Raw genomic sequence first — 19,735 nt, forward strand, 5'->3', positions numbered from 1 at the left:
ATGTTCTTTGTAATTCAGTCCATGTATAAAGTGACTAGTACTGGAAACCAGTATTGCTAAGATTAGTATGTATGCATGTAGTACCTAAGACTACTCAGTCCTGTGACCTGGCACATGTAGTACCTAAGACTACTCAGTCCTGTGACCTGGCACATGTAGTACCTAAGACTACTCAGTCCTGTGACCTGGCACATAAGTAAATACAGGACAATGAGAGGATCACCCTACTTCTTTTACTTTATCTCCAGAGAGAAAACACAGGCAAAGTGTGATCATCACCCAGTGGCTTCAAAATGGAAGGGATAGAATGTGAGTGGAGAACGTCACCATAATCAAATGCTGACTTGACAGTGACTGTCTGAATGATATCTGTGACTATCGAGTGTCATCAAACTGTAATCTAGTAAGGGCCTGGTTCAGAGTGGAGCCAATATCATACAAGATGGTGTCATCAGCCTAACAATAAACATTGCAATCCTATGTTGAAAAAAATGTTCAGAGAGGTATGTTACGTATAGAGACAGTCCGCATGTCTGGGAACGCCCATACAGGCTCTAGGAACGCCCACAATAGACACTGGGTTAGCCTGGGGGCGGGGTCAGGGTGGGGTAAATTCCCCCATTCTATCCATTCAGCAAAGTTAGAATTTAGCTGATAGCCCAGCCCAGGCAGACACGATCGGGGATTTAACCACCGCAGTAAACGCACATCTGAGCAGACATCTTGTGTTCTGCTCTAGAACCCCCAAACCTGTAGTTTAGAGCCGCAGCACCGTCTTTTGGTGAGTCAGCCCATGAGATATATCGGCGGTTTTACCCCACTCGCGCGCCAGCCGTTTAACATTTTGTGGGCGTTCCCAGACATGCTCTCTATGAAAGAGAGAGAATATTCAACAAGGACTGATATAATTCATTGTATACACTCACACAGCCATCATGAGCCTGGGATGGGGTGCTCTGCCAGGGAGTGGGCACCATTCGGCGATGTTGATGGTGCTTGTGTGGAAGAGGGAGTGGAGGGTGACCCAGGTGCCTCCAGACCACCCCAATATCTTCACTATCTCTGACTGGCCTAAGGCCAACAGCAGGTGTCCCGTGGGGTCCCACCTGAGGGAACTCACACCGTCCTGTAGGTGGGCGGTGAGAGTAGAGAGAGAAGCAAAATGAGATCACCTGGTATAGTCGATCGATCATCACAACACATGCTATTATAACTGTAAAATCATGCCACAAAAACAGAAGAATAGAACCATCAGAATGTTTTCATGGCACCAACTCCCTTTGTTGTAAGTATATATAACAATTAGGGATGTCACAATATATCGTCCCACAATATATCGCGATATGAAAACGTGACAATATGTATCGTTGAGATGAAATCTCATATCGTGAGAAAAAGAAGCTGAACATGGTGGCACTGATCTGCATCTGATGGCATGCTCGCTCTCCTTTTCATTGCTTTGTTTGAACAGACGAGGGACGTTACAGACACGGAGGATGAAAATGGTGAAATTACCCAAATTAGCGTGGAGGATGCCCCCTCAACTTACAAATCGATCGCAAAAAAATATTGTTAAAATATCGTATCGTTATTGTGAACCCAATATCGTGTATCGTATCGTATCATGAACTGAGTGTATCGTGACACCCCTAATAACAATACATCAATATATTTTGTTTAGCTGTGCTGTCAGGCATACTGTAATTATGAGTGTAGAGTGCATTTTGCAGACTGACATGGAAAACTGACACCACTACAGGCTGCTCATTGTCATAGCATCCAGCTGAGGCCAACAGGATCTTTCCAGTAGGATAGCCAACAGCAAATGGCTTGTCCACGGTGTGCCAGGCTACACAGTGAGGAGCTAGAAGAGATCAGATGAACAGAAACAGTCAGTGTAAATGTAATGTAAATGTACCTCAATCATACCATGAGTTATGATTATTGTTATTATATGGTGTATGTTATATATTGTATGTTATTATAGTATTACAAGTTATGGTCATGATACCAGTATGTCAATTGAATGTATTGCAGACAGTCTATGGCCAGTAAAACACTCATCTGCTGTACGGTGGTGTGTTTTACAATAGGTTAAATTAATAGTGAGGTATACAATAATGAACCAATCTGTGAACCATTCATTTGGTGATTTGGTGGTTTGTTTGTTTGTTCACCTTCTTTCCTGTGGCAGTGGTTGAGTTCAGTGCTCTCTACACGAAGGCCGGATTCCTGCATTGTGACCTGCAGCCAGCAGAGGGAGCCATCCAGCCTTCCCACCAACAGGCTCTCAGCAGGCCTGTCCGTGCAGGCCCCTGTCTGGTTGAGAACCAAGGGGCTGAGGGTCTGGGCCCAACAAAGGGCTGTGACCCATGTCACCTGGGCCTCCAAATGACAGTGAGAGCCTGAGGAGAAGCAAGCAATGAAACCAAGTGATGTGATAGTTAATAGGCACCTGAGAAACTACAGTAAAATATATATTTTTTCAAAGTTGGGGTGTAATTTGAGATGTGGCAGACCGGCGAATAAACAAAATGGCCAGACTCACCTCTGATGGTCACGATGCTGATGTATTTGTTCTCATGGGCAGCCAAAAAGATTCCACTTGCACTCCAGTAGACCGGAGAGACCAGGTGAGTTCTACCAGCCCGCTCTGTGCTCACTCTGTCTGTCTTACTGGAAGGAGTCACACACACACACACACACACACAGGTTACGGCTCTCGCTCTGGTTCTCTGATAGCCTCTCTTTGGAAAGTGGCCCTGAAATCTACTAGATGTTTCAAAGATAGCACCATCTAATCCCAGAGGTGCATGAGCAACCAAAAACATAGACAGTCCCCCCCCCCCCAGAAAAGGTCCTCCTTACAGACATAGAAGCTCTCCATCTAGTGGTGAGTATGATAAGGCCCAGGTTGAATCTGATATTATATTTTAATCATGAACATACATAGCAAAGCCCTCTCTGGACAAAGACATCTACTGAATCAAGCAGGTTCTGACCTCGTAACACAGGAGAGCATGGTCTGCAACTCTGCACTGTTCTGGCTGATGTTCCACAGTTGCACCATCCTGTCCTGAGACCATGTAGCCAGTAAACTCTGCTCTGGATTCCAGGAACAGCTGGTCACCTAAACAGGAAGGAACAATACTCCTCTATATTTACTGCTGTTAGTTGTGACAGGGGAGATGGTTAAATATAATTCATATGCAATTAAAACTCCAACTACTGTACCAAAACCAGTAGTTGCCTGGACAACCTACCATGCAAATAAATTCTATGGTCTAATAATAACTATGGTCATATATTATCTGTGCTTATATTCTCTTTAAGTGCAATAAGTATGATTTTTACTGTCCCACAGCACAACTTACATGACCCTAATACGAGGGATCAGCCGAGCAGCATTTTGGTAAACAAACCGCGTCACTGGGTGGGATCGGCAATGGAACCCTATGGAGCCCAAGTGGCGCGAGGCGCGAGTGTCTGACTCTAGCCGGCTAACTCTGTTTACATTTTAAAAACTGCGACAGTTCACACAACTTTAACACGACATGCATATATTCTACATCAAACTCTTGAGCTACTTCTGCTCTGACTCAGAATGTCAGAATATAAGCGATGTGATGTATAGTTTTTGAGATATTAAGGTTTGTTTGGCACAACTCATACTAGTTAACTGCCGCGGGGTTCCGCATTTCTGGGTGGCAAGTGACGTCACACTGATTCGTCCTATAGCATCAAGTAATTCATGTAGTCTTTTGGTGGCTCATTCATGCTATGAACATCCTGTTTCACTTGATCCCAATAGTCCAGACAATTGGACTCGAGTCATAGGGACTCGGACTCGAGTCGACTCGAGTCGCAAATTTGACGACTTCCGACTCGACTCGGACTTGGAAGGTAAATACTTGAAACTCAACTCGGACTTGGAAGAAAATGACTCGAAACTCGACTCGGACTTGTGACAAGATCAGCCGAGTGCACCAGCTGGGCGTACGCCTAGGTTTACACGCTACGTCCGATGTAGAACTCAAAGTTACGACTAACTTAATTTTATGACTAGTGCACCCTGTATGCGCTGCGTCTGTGTATGGAGCAGGCGTAAAAGTTACACCCAAATGCGTAGCTACTCACTGACAGCTGTCTCATCTTGATCTGCGCGTGATGCGGCCGGAATCTTCTCCAAAAATATCGATCGATATGTGCTGTAAATATAGACGTTTTGGGCGCAGGACCTCCGCTTGTCGGCGGGTTTTAAGCTGATGCGTCGGAAGATCTTTCAATTTCTTCCTGACTTCGTCAACTGCCCGCAGTGCGCAGTCTGCCATCGCATTCAGTACTGATTGCACTTGTGATCAAACTGCTTGTGTTGGCGCTGTTAAATTGAGCTGTGAGAACGTTTCTATGCTTTGAATACAACTCTATAAGTTTGAGCTGAGTTGAAGCTGTCTGTCAGCTGTCTCGAGCTCATCTGAGAGAAGTGTGTTGCTTGGCAACAAGCACGTATTAACGTGAACGCGCACGTCTGCAGCCTAAATAATCTCTGCCTTGTCATTTTTTCTAACCTGTGACTCGACTTGACATAACCTGTGACTCGACTCAAGACTTGACTTGAAATAACATTGTGACTTGACTTGACTTGCCGACAAAAGGAAAGACTTGGGACTTGCTTGAGACTCGGGACCAATTGACTTGAGACTCGCTTGGGACTCGGATCAGAGGGACTTGGACAATTGTCTGCAATAGTCTGCTTTTGGGTTGAGTTTTAGGCACTTTGCAGTCCATTGGAGGAAAGTCTTCTGCTGTTATAAGATTAGACAAACTGTGTGTTCTGAGAAGCCCTTCTGCACATCACAGTGAGCTGTTATTATTAGGTGCACCTACTAAACTGGCCGGTGAGTGTATATCTGCACAGATATTGCATTAGACAAGTGTCTAAATTATCTTACAAAATAATTTAAGTCAGTGAAATTACAGTTCTGAGAAGTGCAGGCATTATGCGCTCATGGTGGGTTTTGAAATGCCAGACCTTGTCCTCATCCTCTCGCTGAAAAGTGCCAGCAGCCAATATCCCCAGACCCCAGGGCAGAGAGGAGTTGAATTTACCCCCGATGGCGTTAGGGTGTTTGCTCTCTCATTCCAAAGTTGAAGAAATTTGTTGGCAGACGTTCAATAAATAGGACTTGAGAAACAAAATCTTCTCATTTAAAAGTCCAGTTTTTCAGGACTTGCAGTAGTTTTATTATTCGGCGCTTGATGGCTACCGACAATAATATAAACTAGTCAAGAATCGGATAAAGCTGGGATAAGCTTGTAGCGTTCAGACTTTTACATCCCGTTTACACATATTTGTAGATATGCAATGTTAAGAACTGAGCATCCTGGCATTCAAAACTCACTTTCTGGTCCAAAGCATTTTGGAACTACTGAACCAAAACCTCCAGGCCTACAAGGTTATAGAAAAACTGAAACAATACTGTACATGCTGGACATTATCTTTTTTGTTATCATAATATATGACAGTGTTTATGTAGGTTTACGTCTCAATTCACAGAGTTCAAGTCCAGGTCCCTCACCTTGCTGTAATGTCCTTCCAGCTTCTTCAACGGACATTTGCGCAAGTCCCCGGAGAGGTCACTGTAGGTCTGGGGCCGGTTAGGACTGTCCCTCTCTGTGGCAGCCAACGCCTGCACCAGCTGCTGGGCTGCCCACTGACGGTGCTTACTGGTCAGCCTGGCAGACAGGGCACATGCTGCCAACGCATTAGCCAGCTCCAGAGGGCCCACTCGAGCCCCGAACTGGGGTGGAGGGGAGAGAGATGAGGAGGAAGACACCCCTGGGTTCACTGCATCTGCGGGAAGCAGAGACAGAATGTAGAAGCTCACATGGTTGCTGCATTGTAGCTAAATATAATTAAATCGTAAAGAACTACAACTCCCATTTTCACATGAACTCCAATGACACCTTTTCTTACGCGTCATCCACATAGAGACACTGCATGAAATAGGCCACGCCCATCACGGGGGAAAAGCTCCGTTCATTTCCACACACCAGCGTCATTTTCCTTGAATTAAACATAGCTAAAAGCTGTTGTGTGGTGGGGCTGCGCAGACAACAAATGTAAAAAATCACCAGTTAAAGTTTTTTTGTACTCCCGAGTAAAACAAGGAAGCCATTGAGAATTTGGCGAGAAGAAACATGTGGATGTTGCTGTCAAGGAAGTAAGTTGGAGTCTTCCGTATATACGATATTTTTGTGCAACACCCGACCATGCACGCGACATAGGACAACGCCAGGATTGGACGGGAGTTTGTGTTTTCCCCCGTTTTGGGCGTGGTTTCTGAATGACGACGCGCTCCGCAGTGTCTCTATGGCTCTCTCTCACCTTTGACCTCGTGTTCAGCCCTATCGGGGGTGTAACGGTAGCGGATGCCCTTCTCAGTGAGCAGGGACACGAGACTCTGAGTGACGAGGAAAGTAGGCGGGGTCTGGTCCTTGTAGTTCCTCTGCTGCTGCTGCTGCTGCTGGGCTCCCTGTAACCCGGCTATCAGACTGGAGTTCAGACAAGCTATCTGCTGAGACTCGCCCAGCGTCACCCCTGTGGCTGCTGCCATCAGGTCCTAAACAAAGTCATATGAGAACACTATTATTATTTCAGAAATTCATGTCAATATCCGCTCACTGATGACCGCCCTGTCTAAAATCATCATCAGTCCATCATTTATTGACATACCGTATATTTATCAAAACACAGGATCTGCACTGTCCCTTGTGCTACATAATGTGGTCAAGTGGGGAACCTTCCATCACAACGGTTTTATTGAAATAGAAACCTGAAAGCCTAAGAAGGCTCAAAACTGATTTCTGGCAACCAAAATCCACACCTGCTCTGATCAGACCTACTGTACACTTCATATTTACACAAAACGTATACTACCTTGACACAGGGACCTTTCTTACACATGAGATTACTTTTAGCCTTTTAGTCATAAAGATTATTGAAAGAGTATTGGCCAGAATGACATGAACATGTGGGCACTTATTCAGCGGGTATCTTGCATGTTGCGTTCAGGTGCACTGTAAAAAAAAATTATAATAATAATAATTGCAATTCCCTCGCGGGCCACACAGGGGCCATATTTTTTGCCCATGTGTGTCTTATACCCTGGCTCTACAGACTTGCTACTCAGCCTTGGCTGTTAGCAAAGGGTTTTTTCTTCTTTTCCTACAGGTACGTCTCATTGACTTGCAACTTCTCATGGTGCAATAAGCTCTGGAAAGCAAGCCGATTGTTGGGATCTCAATACCAAATTTCAACATAGATGACAGCCTCTCACACTGTCCAGTTCTGTAGGGCAGTGATGGAGTCTGACCTGAGTGCAGATGTCCACCAGTTCTCTATAGGCAGTGGGGCTGTGGGACACCAGGCTGCCGATGGCCGAGCTGAGGAAGCTGAGGAAGGTGGAGCTGCTGCGCTCGGTGGCCAGGCCCCTGACACCGAAGCCCTGCTTGTCCACGTGGGTATGGGCCCTGCCCGCTGCCGCAAGCGACATCAACCGCACCAGGACACGGATATCTGCCAGACCCAAAGCCTCCAGCCCGTTGGACTGGCTACACACGGATGCACTGGGAGGTGGAGATAAGGAATTAATTAAAACATCAAAAATAATACTACACAACAATAAACGGGGTGAAAAAATACTAATGGGGAGATTGTACCTAGACGCGGTCTGAGACAGTACTCTCATCACCATGCTGTAAGCTAGCAGGATCTGGGCGGTGGAGGTGACTCTCCTTAAAGCTTTCAGTCGATCTTGGGAATCCCTCAATGACACCGCCTGCTCGCCCAGGCTTAGAGAGGCCTTCTGCTCAACCACGACAGTCCCTGGTGGGTGGACGGGGACAAGCACAACAGGCATTGTGGGGTGTTTAGTGTAGGCTTTCCTATGCTGTCTTTTGGATCAGATTCTGGTAAATCACGGATGGGACAACGTCCTGCTTCAAATATAATTTAAATAAAAATAAAAATATTTTTACTGTCATATAAGATGCATTTTTTAAAGATATATGATGCTAAATCAGTGCTCTAAACCAAAACTTGTAAACATCTTTCGCACCTTTGGGAACCAATGCTCTCATATGGTCAGAGGAAGTGTGAACCAGGGCTCCCAGGGGATCTGCCTCGGTGAAGGCTATGGGGTCTGGCACCTGCTTCTTCTCAGTTAAGCCCAGTGGTCTCAGCAGGAGCCCAAAGTCCTCCAGACCCGTCAGCTTGTCTGTGTCACAGACATCTTGGTGGCCCATCTCCCAATCATCTGGAGTGGGACACAGGAGAATCATTCATCTTTTAAAAAAACAACAACAATGCATTTGAATATCTAATAAATCATTCCATAATATGTCCTATTACAGTGAAGGGGACATTCCAAAGCAGTGGCGCCGGAACGAGTTTGCAATTAGGGGGACATTTTTATTTTTTTTGTCAAATTTTTTTTTTTTTCAATGTTTTTTTGCCGGCTCCCGTCAGGGCGCCGGCAAGAAAAAATTATGTTTTTTTGAACGTCTGGATGATTTTTAGCCATATTTAGAGGAATATCTAATTTTAAATTAACATTAGGATTATACTGTAGTGATGTAATTATTCAGTATTTTCTCCTTTTCTCACTCACTTGGTGACCTGCTCTCCCTTTAGGTCATTTTACAATTACACTACAACAGACAGCAACACAGGCAGAAACACTGAACTTATTATTATTATTATTATCACTTCGAAACACAGTGCAAAACTTGTCATCTCAACACAAAAATAAAATAACAATAACCGTATACGATTATAGCAGCAGCCAATGACAGTGAGTGCAAACAGAGTCCAGGTCTGTCTGTCTCTCAGGTGTAATAATCCCACAATGATCACAGCTTTAACAAGTGTCACAGGCTGTGTAAACAGTGTAAAGTGGGCTCTCGGTAATTTGATCCCTGGGTCTGTCTGTCTCAGGTGTAATAATCCCACAACGATCATGGCTTTAACAAGCATCACAGGCTGTGTAAACAGTGTAAAGTGGGCTCTAAGCGTCAGGGGCAGTTGCCCCCTCAGATTAAAAAAAAAAAAAAAAAAAAAAAAAAAATTTTTTTTAGGGGGACCAAATTTTAAGGGGGACAAAATGTCCCCATGTCCCCCTTGTTCCGGCGCCAGTGTTCCAAAGTGCAGATGTAGGAGCTCAGTAAATATAAATTCCCTACCATCGGAAATGCTGTCCAACTGGCCAATCAAATCATATGTCAGCCCTTTCATCCTAAGGAAAAAAAGAAGGAAACTACAATGATCATAATGTATAAGTATATTTTTGTATCTCTGTATTTTACACACAAACGTCATTTACAGCTTTTATCATGTAACACATTATGTACATTGGTCTTTATCTGAATTCATTGCCTGCCAGGCCCATATGCCACATTTGTACTGTACCTATCATGATTGGACCCTGGTTCTCCCAGGTTCGCAGCCAGATACTTTTCCCTGCAGGGGCTGCAGAGCAGGTAGAAGGGGAAGTTGGACCCACACTCCCCTCTGAACCAGACGTCCACGTAGGCCCCGGTGCTGTCGTAACCCCTACGAGCAGCACTCTGCCCACAGCCCGGGTGCTGCCGCTTGATGTGATTGTTGAAGTGCAGGGTGAGGGTGCTGCACAGCTCACACTTCACCATCTGATTGTGTTCTTCTCCACCCTAAAGAAAGAGGAGACATGTGGATTTTGGTAGATCATATTATGAATAGTACCTATTCACCTTATGTAGCCACGCCCATTTGACCCGGTTCTGTGGCCGTCCTACGACTTCCGGCAAAAAAAGAAAGAAAAAAAAATGGCTGGCTGCTCCAATATAATCTAACTCTGAATTAACTACCGTAAATTCCGGACTATAAGCCGCGGCTTTTTTCCCGTTTTTTGGCCTTTTTTGCCCCCTGCGGCTTATATAACGGTGCGGCTTATCTATGGATTTTTCCAGCAAACGGCCACTCGGGAACCTCCAAAATCTATGGATGTTGGTATGAGGCAGAACGAGAGCAAGACAGACATTATGAGAGCGAGACCCTGATTGGATGATGTTGCAAAAAATGTGCCTCGCGACCTGATTGGAGCACTGTGCCACTACTCTCTCTCAGCCACTACGGTAAAACACCCTCCCTCCCTCCTCCCTCGCTCCGGGGGGAAAAAGGCAGCGATTGAGCCTGAAAGACAGTCTGAATGAAATTGAATGTAACATTCCCAATTCTATGTATTACATTCTAAAAAACTAACAGCAACATTTTGGAAGGCTAAGCCACACAACTAGCTCGTTGTAATCTAACATCATGCTTCAAAAGATGGAGAACTGGCTGTGTTACGACGATGGCGGCGATTGAGCCTGAAAGCCATGTCTGAGACAGTAGCGAGACAGGAACAACAACAGCAGCAGCAGCAAAGGATCATGCACAAACCCGAGACGAAAGGGACTGTCCGTCAGGGCGCGGACGACTGTGTGTCAGCAACTCCCTCCCGACTACCAGGAGAAAATTACAAACTTCGGCGAATTCACACAAAGAAAGATCAAGGAATATTCCATCGGACCGGAGCAGATCATAAATATGGATGAAGTGCCTTTGACGTTCGACCTGCCTCTCACTAGGACTGTTAACAAGAAAGGTGAATCGTCCATCACGTTGAGAACCACAGGTCACGAGAGAACGAATTTCACTTGTGTTCTTGGCTGCACAGCAGCTCCCGCCGATGGTGATTTTTAAGCATCTCACAATGTGTGATTTTGTCTGGGGATTAGTGACCTGACTTTTGTTTTGTTGAAATGTTAATAAATGGGAGCTTCCCCAAACAGCCATCTCTTTCCCGACAATCCCCTCTGTGCACGAAGCCTTACATATGGTAATTAAACATCAAAACACCCGCGGCTTATAGACCGGTGCGGCTTATATAAGAAAAAAATAGTCACCTTTGAAGGTGCGGCTTATAGACCGGTGCGCCTTATAGTCCGGAATTTACGGTAATACTTTAGCCAATTGTATGTAACATACCAAATAAAAGCAAACGGCAATGTCTAAGAATGCAATGCCATGTAACTGGCTCGTTAATTCTCGCATTCCAGGGAATTACGGTAACGTCTGCGGGTCTTATTGACGTAAGTGGCTCGAGCTGCGCTCGGAGGAGAGAAAACCTTCTGAAGCTTTCTTTGTTGGAGTCCAAGTATGTTTTACAAGAAAGTGCTCGTCATTGTCGACGATAACGTTATCTGACCTGGCTAACAGTGGATACTCCGCTTGCTTGCTGTGTACCGAACTCAAAGTAGTAGGCTACGTTTATGTTTTACACCCTGCGCTGTCCGCTACAAAAACAACTCTCTTCTTCATGACGTTCTTTCATATTTGGCGCCGTGACCGCCGGAAGTGTTAGACGGACCCGGAAGAATTTGGCCCACTGTAAGGTCTGAACATAAGGTGAATAGGGCAATGAGGGTACAGGCCTGTAAATACATGATTCAAACAGGCTAGCCTAACCACCCAACAGGCCCACATGTAGCACAGGTGGTCTCCTGAAAAGCATTGTAAAAATGCACTAGGTGCATGTTGAGGTTGATCCAATTATCAGTCTGGTAAATCTTTCTTATTTTCAGAAATCCTTTTTAGTAGGTACGATGCTATCCTTGTCACAAGGAAATGTGAGATTTTTTAATACAATGTTTTGTTGCAATTCCAAATCACAATTGGAATATTTATCAAAATAATCACAGCAGTCTTTTTATTCTGTGCATGTAGAGCAGCCTCTTAGTAATGGCACTCTGTGTCACCTCTGCTATTTGAAGCGAGTCTCTCTCTAAGCTGAAGAACGCCGGGGTGAGCAGGTCCTCATATGATTCTTCTGGGTATGGGTCATCCATGTAGCCCAGTTCGGACTCCTCCTCGACAGAGTAGGGCTGAAACTCCACCTGCTCGGGCCAATCTGAAACACCTGGGTCTTGTCTGTACAGCTGGGGGATGGGGCTGGGCGATGGCAAGTCTGGAAGAGAATGAGACCAACGTGATGCTTGTCACAAAATAAAGTGAACACCAGTATTTAAGTGCTGGCATAAGGAAGGAGTGATGGAGATGAGGAGAGCAGCTGAACATTGCAGCACGATTAGACGCAAAACTGACATTAAACTCTGAATTCTAACTTTATTTTCAGAATCCTGACTTTATTCTCAGAATCCTGACTTAGAACTCAAATACATTTGACACATGTGGCACTAATCCTCTTCCATAGTTTTAAATTGTATATTGTATATATACTACATACTGTATATTGTATTGTATTTCTTTTGCATGTGGAAATTCCAGGCGACCCCATATGAATTCCAGGTGACCCCACTTTGGGGTCGCGACCCCCAAGGTTGGGGAACCACTGTTCTACACCGTGATTCTGACCTGCCCTTCGGAAGGAAGTCCTCTGACCCAGACCAGAGCGTCGTCTCCGTGCCGGTGGAGGTCTGTTCCTGGTCAAGTGGACATCCAAGAAGTTCTCCCTCTCTACCCAGTCGAGCCCTGGCAACAGGCTGTAATATGAAATCAACACGCAGTCAATCAGGATTCTCAGTAGTACCAATACCAACCCGCAAAAAATGTCTGCATGTTTCTCATATCCCTGACCTTTCATTAGGTTCAGTAGTGGGAGCCTCAGGACACTGTACTGTCTCTGGTCCGTCTGAGGACGGGGTGTCAGTACTGCAGGTGGTAGCACTCTCCAGGCGTTGTGACCCAGCTGCTTGCTGCTCCTCCGTCAGGGGGTGCTCCAGCATCCAGCTGGCCAGCACCTCGATGGTCCGAGAGTCCACCTCTCCTGCTACATCTGGGAGGGACCAGAGAGAAGGTCCAAGTGTCAGAGTCAGGAGGCAAAGTTATTACACTTGGGTTGGATTGTTCTAGAGCAGTGGTTCTCAAATGGGGGTCCGGGGACCCCTAATGCCTGGTTCAGACTACACAAATTCAGCCCGATATTAGACCGATTTGGTCGTGCGCGACAGATTTTCAGCGTCGGGCCCGAATATGACCGTCGGGGACGACGATCGGCCGTCTTCAGCTCTTGTAGTGTGACATAATCAAGACCAGCGTCGGGACGTCTAGGACGCCTCACGACGCCCTGACGAAAAGACTGGCATGTCAGTCTTTTGGACATGGTTTCGCCTAGTTTGACACCCCGGAAGACAGGTATCAGGTCCTGGGGAGACCGCTCCCCGCTCGATACAGATTTCACCCGCTCGCACTCACCGCTCCGCTCAAAAGAGAGATAAAAAGGCCAGGGTGTTTTAATTTGCGTTTAAACGCCTGGGCAATGGGCATTGCTCATTACAAATAACATGAGCTCAGAAGAGTCGGCTGCATGCTCGTTTCTCTTCCTTCTCGTCTCGCAGCAGCTGGCAAGAAAATAGTGGGCGTGCACATGAAGTAGCCAAGTCTTATTGGAGGCTGGCGCGGACATCACAGTGCATCACAGTAGAGGCTGTCACTCATCCAAATAACGTTAATTCTGCGAGAGATATATATAGCACCAGGATTACATACATGTTTCACATAGGGTTGTGTTTGGATTTCAATGTTTTATTTTGTCCAATATTGAAATGTTCTACAATTGCATGTTGTGCTAACATAAACATTATTTCTATCTACCACTTTAGCCTATTTAGGCTGATTTGGTTGCTATTTCTTGTCAATGTATTGGCCTCAATGCATGCTGGGAGGTTTCGTTCACAGGTCCGCCTCCCCGACGACCTGTGAACTCGCTGACGACAGCAGACGACGTGATGACGGTGGCAAGTGAGAATACACTTGTAGTGTGGCCAGTCTCCCGACCAAGACATGTCACGAATTTATGGCAGTATGATGGCCTCGTCTGACATGGTGACATCGTGAACGACAAAAAATATTGTGTAGTCTGTGTTGGATATTGGCATATTGGGTCACTATGAAGGGTCCTTGGTACTGTTTTGATATGATGGCTCGTTAAACGCTTGTTATGGTCCAAAGTTTAGTTTAAATCAATGCGCCCTGCACTTATTTGGTACATGAGAAGAAGAGATATAACCGGGCTTGTTTTATCCTTTTGTTCCAATACTATTACTTATTTTATTCTGGTGTGCTATTCATGCTGTGTTTTGTTTATAAAATTAGGCTAAAAATTAGCATTGGCTTTTTATATAATGACATTCGAATATCATGCTGTATTGGTTTAGGTTTGCTTCAAACACTGTTTTTTGAGAAACTACACTGTCTCTTCAATGTTATGTAAAGATAACTTTGTTATCTTTGTTATCCTTGGTTCAAAGTAGATAAAGGAGGGGTTCATAAACAGAGCAGATCACAAAGCCCTTATACGGGTCTAGGAGAGTGATACCGAGCACCTGCCCACAACTTTTTAAAGAAAATGTATCTTTGCTTAGCGCTAATTAGGAGAGGGCCCATTGTATCTCACAGCTGCAGGAAGATTAATGTTGCGGGCTGTCAGATAACAGAAGGGAGGGTGGGTATAAATTATACCCACCCAATTATAATGTCTACTATCTATGTAGCATAAGGTTCATGAAGGGGCCGAGTGAACTCCAGGACACTTAAAACAATTGGACAGGGTCCAGCAAAATTTCTAGGCTGGCCATTGGTGCAAAGAAGTCACATTTCTCTGGGAGGGGGGCAATTAGTCATTATAACCAGTAAAACCCCTAACTAGCTTACTAGTAGGCAGAAAGCCAGAGCTGAACACCTGCTCCAGCCATCATCTGACCAAAATGAGCTCATGGGAAGCCGGCCTCATGTATGGGGAGGGTTTTAGCATATTGGGACGGGGTGAATCTTGTATAAATATGGGAGAAGCCCCACAGAGAGACGATCACTTTTTGGAACACTCCTTGGGAAGACTGCTTCAGAGCCAACACTTTTGAAAACAGCTTTTTCATATTTTAGGACTTCTTGTCTTGAACGAAAAACTTTGTTTTATATCTTGTAAAACTTTTATTTTTTGATTTTGAAATAAATAATTTTTTAAAAAAACCTATTTTCACTCCTTTTTCCTGCCGGTACCATTTTGAGGTTCTCCTCGCTTCAAGAGCAGTGAGTATTTCCACCAGAGGCACCTTTTAGCCTTGGGTATAATACCTGGCCCCTAAGGGCCGCGGGCACGCACTAAGCGTGTCCCCTCCCTTGGCATCTGTTGTGTGGATGAGCGTAAGTGATTCCAGTGGATGCGGCGGACGTAGCGCCTCCCACCTGAGATAACGTAGAACTAAACCTAGCCTCTGACTGTGGAATCAGCTGATACCTGATGCTGCACTCAAGCAGGAGTGCCATGTGTGGTCACGTGCATGTGACATGCTATCTGAATGGTTTGACATATGACGTGATCATTACATGGTTTGTCTTTTGAGTGAATCCTACTACAGAGCTCGGGCCAAAAACACACTGGTGATTGCTAATCAAAACTATTTGTTGTGTTATCAGCAAAGGTAAAAATAGGGTAATTATAGCACTGCTATTTCTGAATATTGATTTAGGAATAGAAAAGACTATTTTGGCTCTGACCACTGGGTCCCATAGGCCAGCAAGGGGTTGGACTGTATTTGGCCGTGTAGAAGCTGGTGGTGGAACAGTGGGATAGAAATCAAAGATATAAGGCCAAAGCCCGAATTGATAGAATAAAGGCGCTACGGGGCTCTTGAGTACCGGAGGGGAGCTCTCTCGTCAGGCACCAATAGGTGCATTGAGGAGATAATATTTTGGTATCGCTTTAATGTATTATTGAGTTAATATATTTTGATATTTTAAAAGTATTCCATAGCGACCTTAAAGGTCAAATGTCGGGGTCGAACACAACAGTCTGATCCTGGCATAAGGGTCCGTGGCACGTTTTACTTCAGACACACTCCACACAGCAGTACCTACCTGCTGCCTCCAGGGCCCGGTAGATGTGTCTCATAGAGAAGCCCATTTCCAGCAACCGGCCGGCGACAAACATTTGTGTCCGTTCTAGTGATCGAGGAGAAAAGGAGAAGAATAGAAAAAAGAGAAAACAAAAACAAGCCCACTTCTAAATTTGACGGTTTCCTATTTTCATTTTTGTAACGAAATCCAACAGATCGATCATTTCAAGCACACTCGGGCAAAAATCATTATGAATACATAATGATCAAAACAACATCGATATCAACTGAGCCTATCAATCCCCATAGAGAGGCAAAGTGACCGCCTACTTCCTGCTTCAGCACTGTACCAGAGATTTTCATCCGCCATTTATTTTCCCATAGACATTTCACAGCTATTTAGAAACAGGAGAGACCACATAACATTTCATTCAGACCAAAGCGTAAAAGAATGGCGGATTTAAACAAAATATTCTTTCAATGTAGTTTTTTTAAGTTTAGGTCAGAACGAAATGTTCTATGGTCTCTCACGATTCTAAATATAGCGGAACCATTTGGCTTGACGAAGTAAAACTATTTTTATAAGCATTTTACGAAATGTCTATGGGAAAATAAATGGCGGATGAAAATCTCTGGTACAGTGCTGAAGCAGGAAGTAGGCGGTCACTTTGCCTCTCTATATATCTTAAGAAATTGATGGCAGAACAAAACCCTTCCCAACATTGTTAGGAATAATTCTGTAGCACCAACAAATGAGGAAAAAGAATGATGGCAGTGTGACTCAAGCATGTGAGTGCACAAACTGTGTCCACATTCACAACATGCATCAGACATGTTTCAAACTGTGTCCACACAACATGCATCAGACATGTGTTGTTATCACAGCTGTTCAATAGCAGAGCAACATACATGCTGTTTTGGGCAGCAAGTAACAGTAACATCGTCATCATGACTAATAAGCTGAACATTGAAGAACATGCAACAGACCGTTTGCATTGAGTACTTACTCATCTTATCCCCTACTTTGACTGAAATGCAGGTACGGTGTTGGACTCGACATTCAATATAAAGCCAGCAATGCATGTTTTTTTTAGAACTGAAATTGACCTACAGGCTGAAACAACTAGCAAAACGACTTTGTAACACTAACAGTATTGTGCTTAGAGATGGAACGATTATAGTGACCAGAATTATCACGGTTATCAGTATTATCACGGTTTGTTAAAATGTGCTGACATTTTTCAAAAAGTACTAATACACAAATCATTTCACCAAGTTTTATATTGAAAACTCAGACCCAAAAAGGATTGATACACTCACTGAAATCAAATTTTCTCCAAGGCTGCACGTTTACATCTGGGAGACTGTTGCCAACTTTGGTTGATGATGGACAGTATTTACCATGTTTTTCAACTGTAATCATGGTAACACGGTTTTAAAGATAATGAAAATTAAAAAAAATGCGGTTATCGTAAGTAATTTTACCACGGTTATCATTAAAACCGGTTATCGTTACATCCCTAATTGTGCCGTGTACTTTTGGTTATCAGTAAGCTGCTTTCAAAATATTTTAAATTGGCAGATTCCTAATAGTTCACCTTCAACTACTGTAGGTCTGGGTATGTCTGTCTTGGACATTTCTCGAGACTTTTCCACAACTTTTCCCCCTCCCATTTCTCCCATCTGTACTTGTTCTTCTTACCCAGGCTGCTTCTGGCCTGCGTGCTGCAGGGACCAGGCTCCATGAAGCTGGTCTGCTGTTCTGTGAAGGCGTCGCAAGAAGCAGAGCTGGCCAGGCTGAAGCGAGGGTGCAGCATGGGGGGAGTGCTAACCAGGCCGGTGAGTGTGGGAAACTGTGCTAGCACCATCTGCCTAGAGGGAATGAAGATACATACAACATCTAGAACGACCGCACCGCGGATATACTGTATGCCTCTGCCGACAAGTAGAGCAGTCGACATCCATGTCTGTCCACACTTTGACGTTTGAGCCAAATGTGAAGAAAATTCCGTCGAGGCGTCACTGAGATATCGCGTTAACGAGCTTGAAAATGGCATTCGTGAGGGTCACAGTGACCTTGACCTTTGATGACCAAAATGTAATCGGTTCATCCTTGAAAGTGGGCATTTGAGCCAAATTTGATGAAATTCTGTCAAGGCGTTCCTGAGATATCGCGTTCACGAACTAGAAAATGGCATTCGTGAGGTCACAGTAACCTTGAACTTTGACCTTTGACCGCCGAAATCTAATCGGTTCATCCTTGAGTCCAAGTGGATGTTTGAGGCAAATTTGAAGAAACTCCGTCAAGGCGTTCCTGAGATATCTCGTTAACGGACATCGGACAGACGGACAACCCGTTGTTATGCCTCCGGCCCGGCTATCACCGGCGGAGGCATAACGACGACACAGTGCAAAAGCAGTGCTAAACTAGTTCAAGTCAGACCTGGCCACCTGACCCCATGTTTGATTTAACTTGTTTGACATTTGGAGAGCCCCAATAGTGAAGATAAATCAAGCATAATATCCTCTTGTGATCAATACTTTTTACTCAAGCCTGGTAGTTGTGGGATCAACTCACACTCGCTACGTGCTAAGAAAGTCTTTGGCAGCGAGATGGGTGCTATATTCGAAAAAAAAGGTCAAACATGTGAAGAACAGCATAACTATTGTTTTTGCCAATTTTATTGAGCTGGACTATGTTCTTTTTATTTATTTATTGTGATGTAACGGTTTGTCTGATCATCTCTCAAAAGCAGAAATGCCATTGCCAGTAGAATCAGTTGGCTCGGTTAGGACAGTCAGGCACAGGCAGGTAGAGCTGCAGCCTGGGTTAAACAGCCATCATCATACTCACAGTCAATCAAAGTCATCATCTCAGTCTTTCTCACACACACACACACACACACACACACACGCACGCACACACACACACGCACACGCACACGCACGCACACAAACACACACACATCCCAACTCACCCATCCCCTGGACCTCAGACAAGCTGCTGCTACCAACAGATAGAGATCTGTAGCAATCAGGAACAACATGAGAATTGCCAATAACTGTGTGTGCGTGCGCGTGTGCTTCTGAGAAGAATAATGTTTGACTGGACATTACGTTTGAATGCCTCTCAACCAACATTTTTCATTGAATTTGATTTACTGGTAAATCAAACAATCTCGACATCTGTGATGATGAGTCCTTGACTGTACTGTGTACTCACTGAAGGAGGTTGATGGGGAGGAAAGGGTTGAAGTTGTCCAGACCATCTGCCTGCAGGGCTGTCAGGAGAGAGGCAGCCAAGTCGTTATTGGAGGACGAGGCAGAGGCTCCGTTTGATTGGCCAAAGACGGCGGTTCCCTCTGAACCGGTGCTGTAGAGGGAGACGGAGCTGGACGACTTGGAGATGGGCTGAGAGGACTGGTGGCCCGACTCTGTAAGGACACGGTAGGGGCATGAGACCAACATTAGATCACACACATGATATGAATGTATAATATGTCTCAAAATCAAATAGTATAGATAGGGGATACTAAGAAAATATGTATTTATTCATTTTTTTCTACACACTTTATTTCTCCCCAATTATACTTTGCCAATTCCACCTGGTGTCCAGGTCATTGCTCCACCCCCTCTGCCGATCTGGGGAGGGTTGGGAGACTAGCACATGCCTCCTCCGATACATGTGCAGTCGCCAGCTGCTTCTGTTCACCGGCAGGACGTAGCACGTGGGAGGATCACGCTAGACCCCACCAGTTCCCCTCCACTGGAACAGGCGCCCTGACCGACCAGAGGAGGCACG

The 19,735-nt window shown here is 44.9% G+C and overlaps 1 protein-coding gene across 1 annotated transcript in view; it reads right to left on the reverse strand.

The window, feature by feature from the left end:
* The window catches only part of LOC310795328 (putative E3 ubiquitin-protein ligase HERC1), a gene marked incomplete at its 5' end in the record, with an annotated part of 73,734 nt that overhangs the window by 18,918 nt on the left and 35,081 nt on the right, over positions 1–19,735 (reverse strand). Inside the window, 18 exons of the mRNA XM_083657378.1 lie at positions 927–1,126; positions 1,737–1,864; positions 2,178–2,405; positions 2,549–2,676; positions 3,003–3,130; positions 5,580–5,854; positions 6,389–6,623; positions 7,377–7,629; positions 7,723–7,888; positions 8,121–8,318; positions 9,244–9,296; positions 9,470–9,729; positions 11,839–12,047; positions 12,455–12,582; positions 12,677–12,875; positions 15,956–16,039; positions 17,636–17,805; positions 19,157–19,367. Coding sequence (XP_083513504.1) covers positions 927–1,126; positions 1,737–1,864; positions 2,178–2,405; positions 2,549–2,676; positions 3,003–3,130; positions 5,580–5,854; positions 6,389–6,623; positions 7,377–7,629; positions 7,723–7,888; positions 8,121–8,318; positions 9,244–9,296; positions 9,470–9,729; positions 11,839–12,047; positions 12,455–12,582; positions 12,677–12,875; positions 15,956–16,039; positions 17,636–17,805; positions 19,157–19,367 — 3,253 coding nt within the window. The remainder of the gene's footprint in view (positions 1–926; positions 1,127–1,736; positions 1,865–2,177; positions 2,406–2,548; positions 2,677–3,002; positions 3,131–5,579; positions 5,855–6,388; positions 6,624–7,376; positions 7,630–7,722; positions 7,889–8,120; positions 8,319–9,243; positions 9,297–9,469; positions 9,730–11,838; positions 12,048–12,454; positions 12,583–12,676; positions 12,876–15,955; positions 16,040–17,635; positions 17,806–19,156; positions 19,368–19,735) is intronic.

Source organism: Poromitra crassiceps (genome assembly GCF_964638095.1).
Source record: "Poromitra crassiceps genome assembly, chromosome: 21".
NCBI lineage: Eukaryota > Metazoa > Chordata > Actinopteri > Beryciformes > Melamphaidae > Poromitra > Poromitra crassiceps.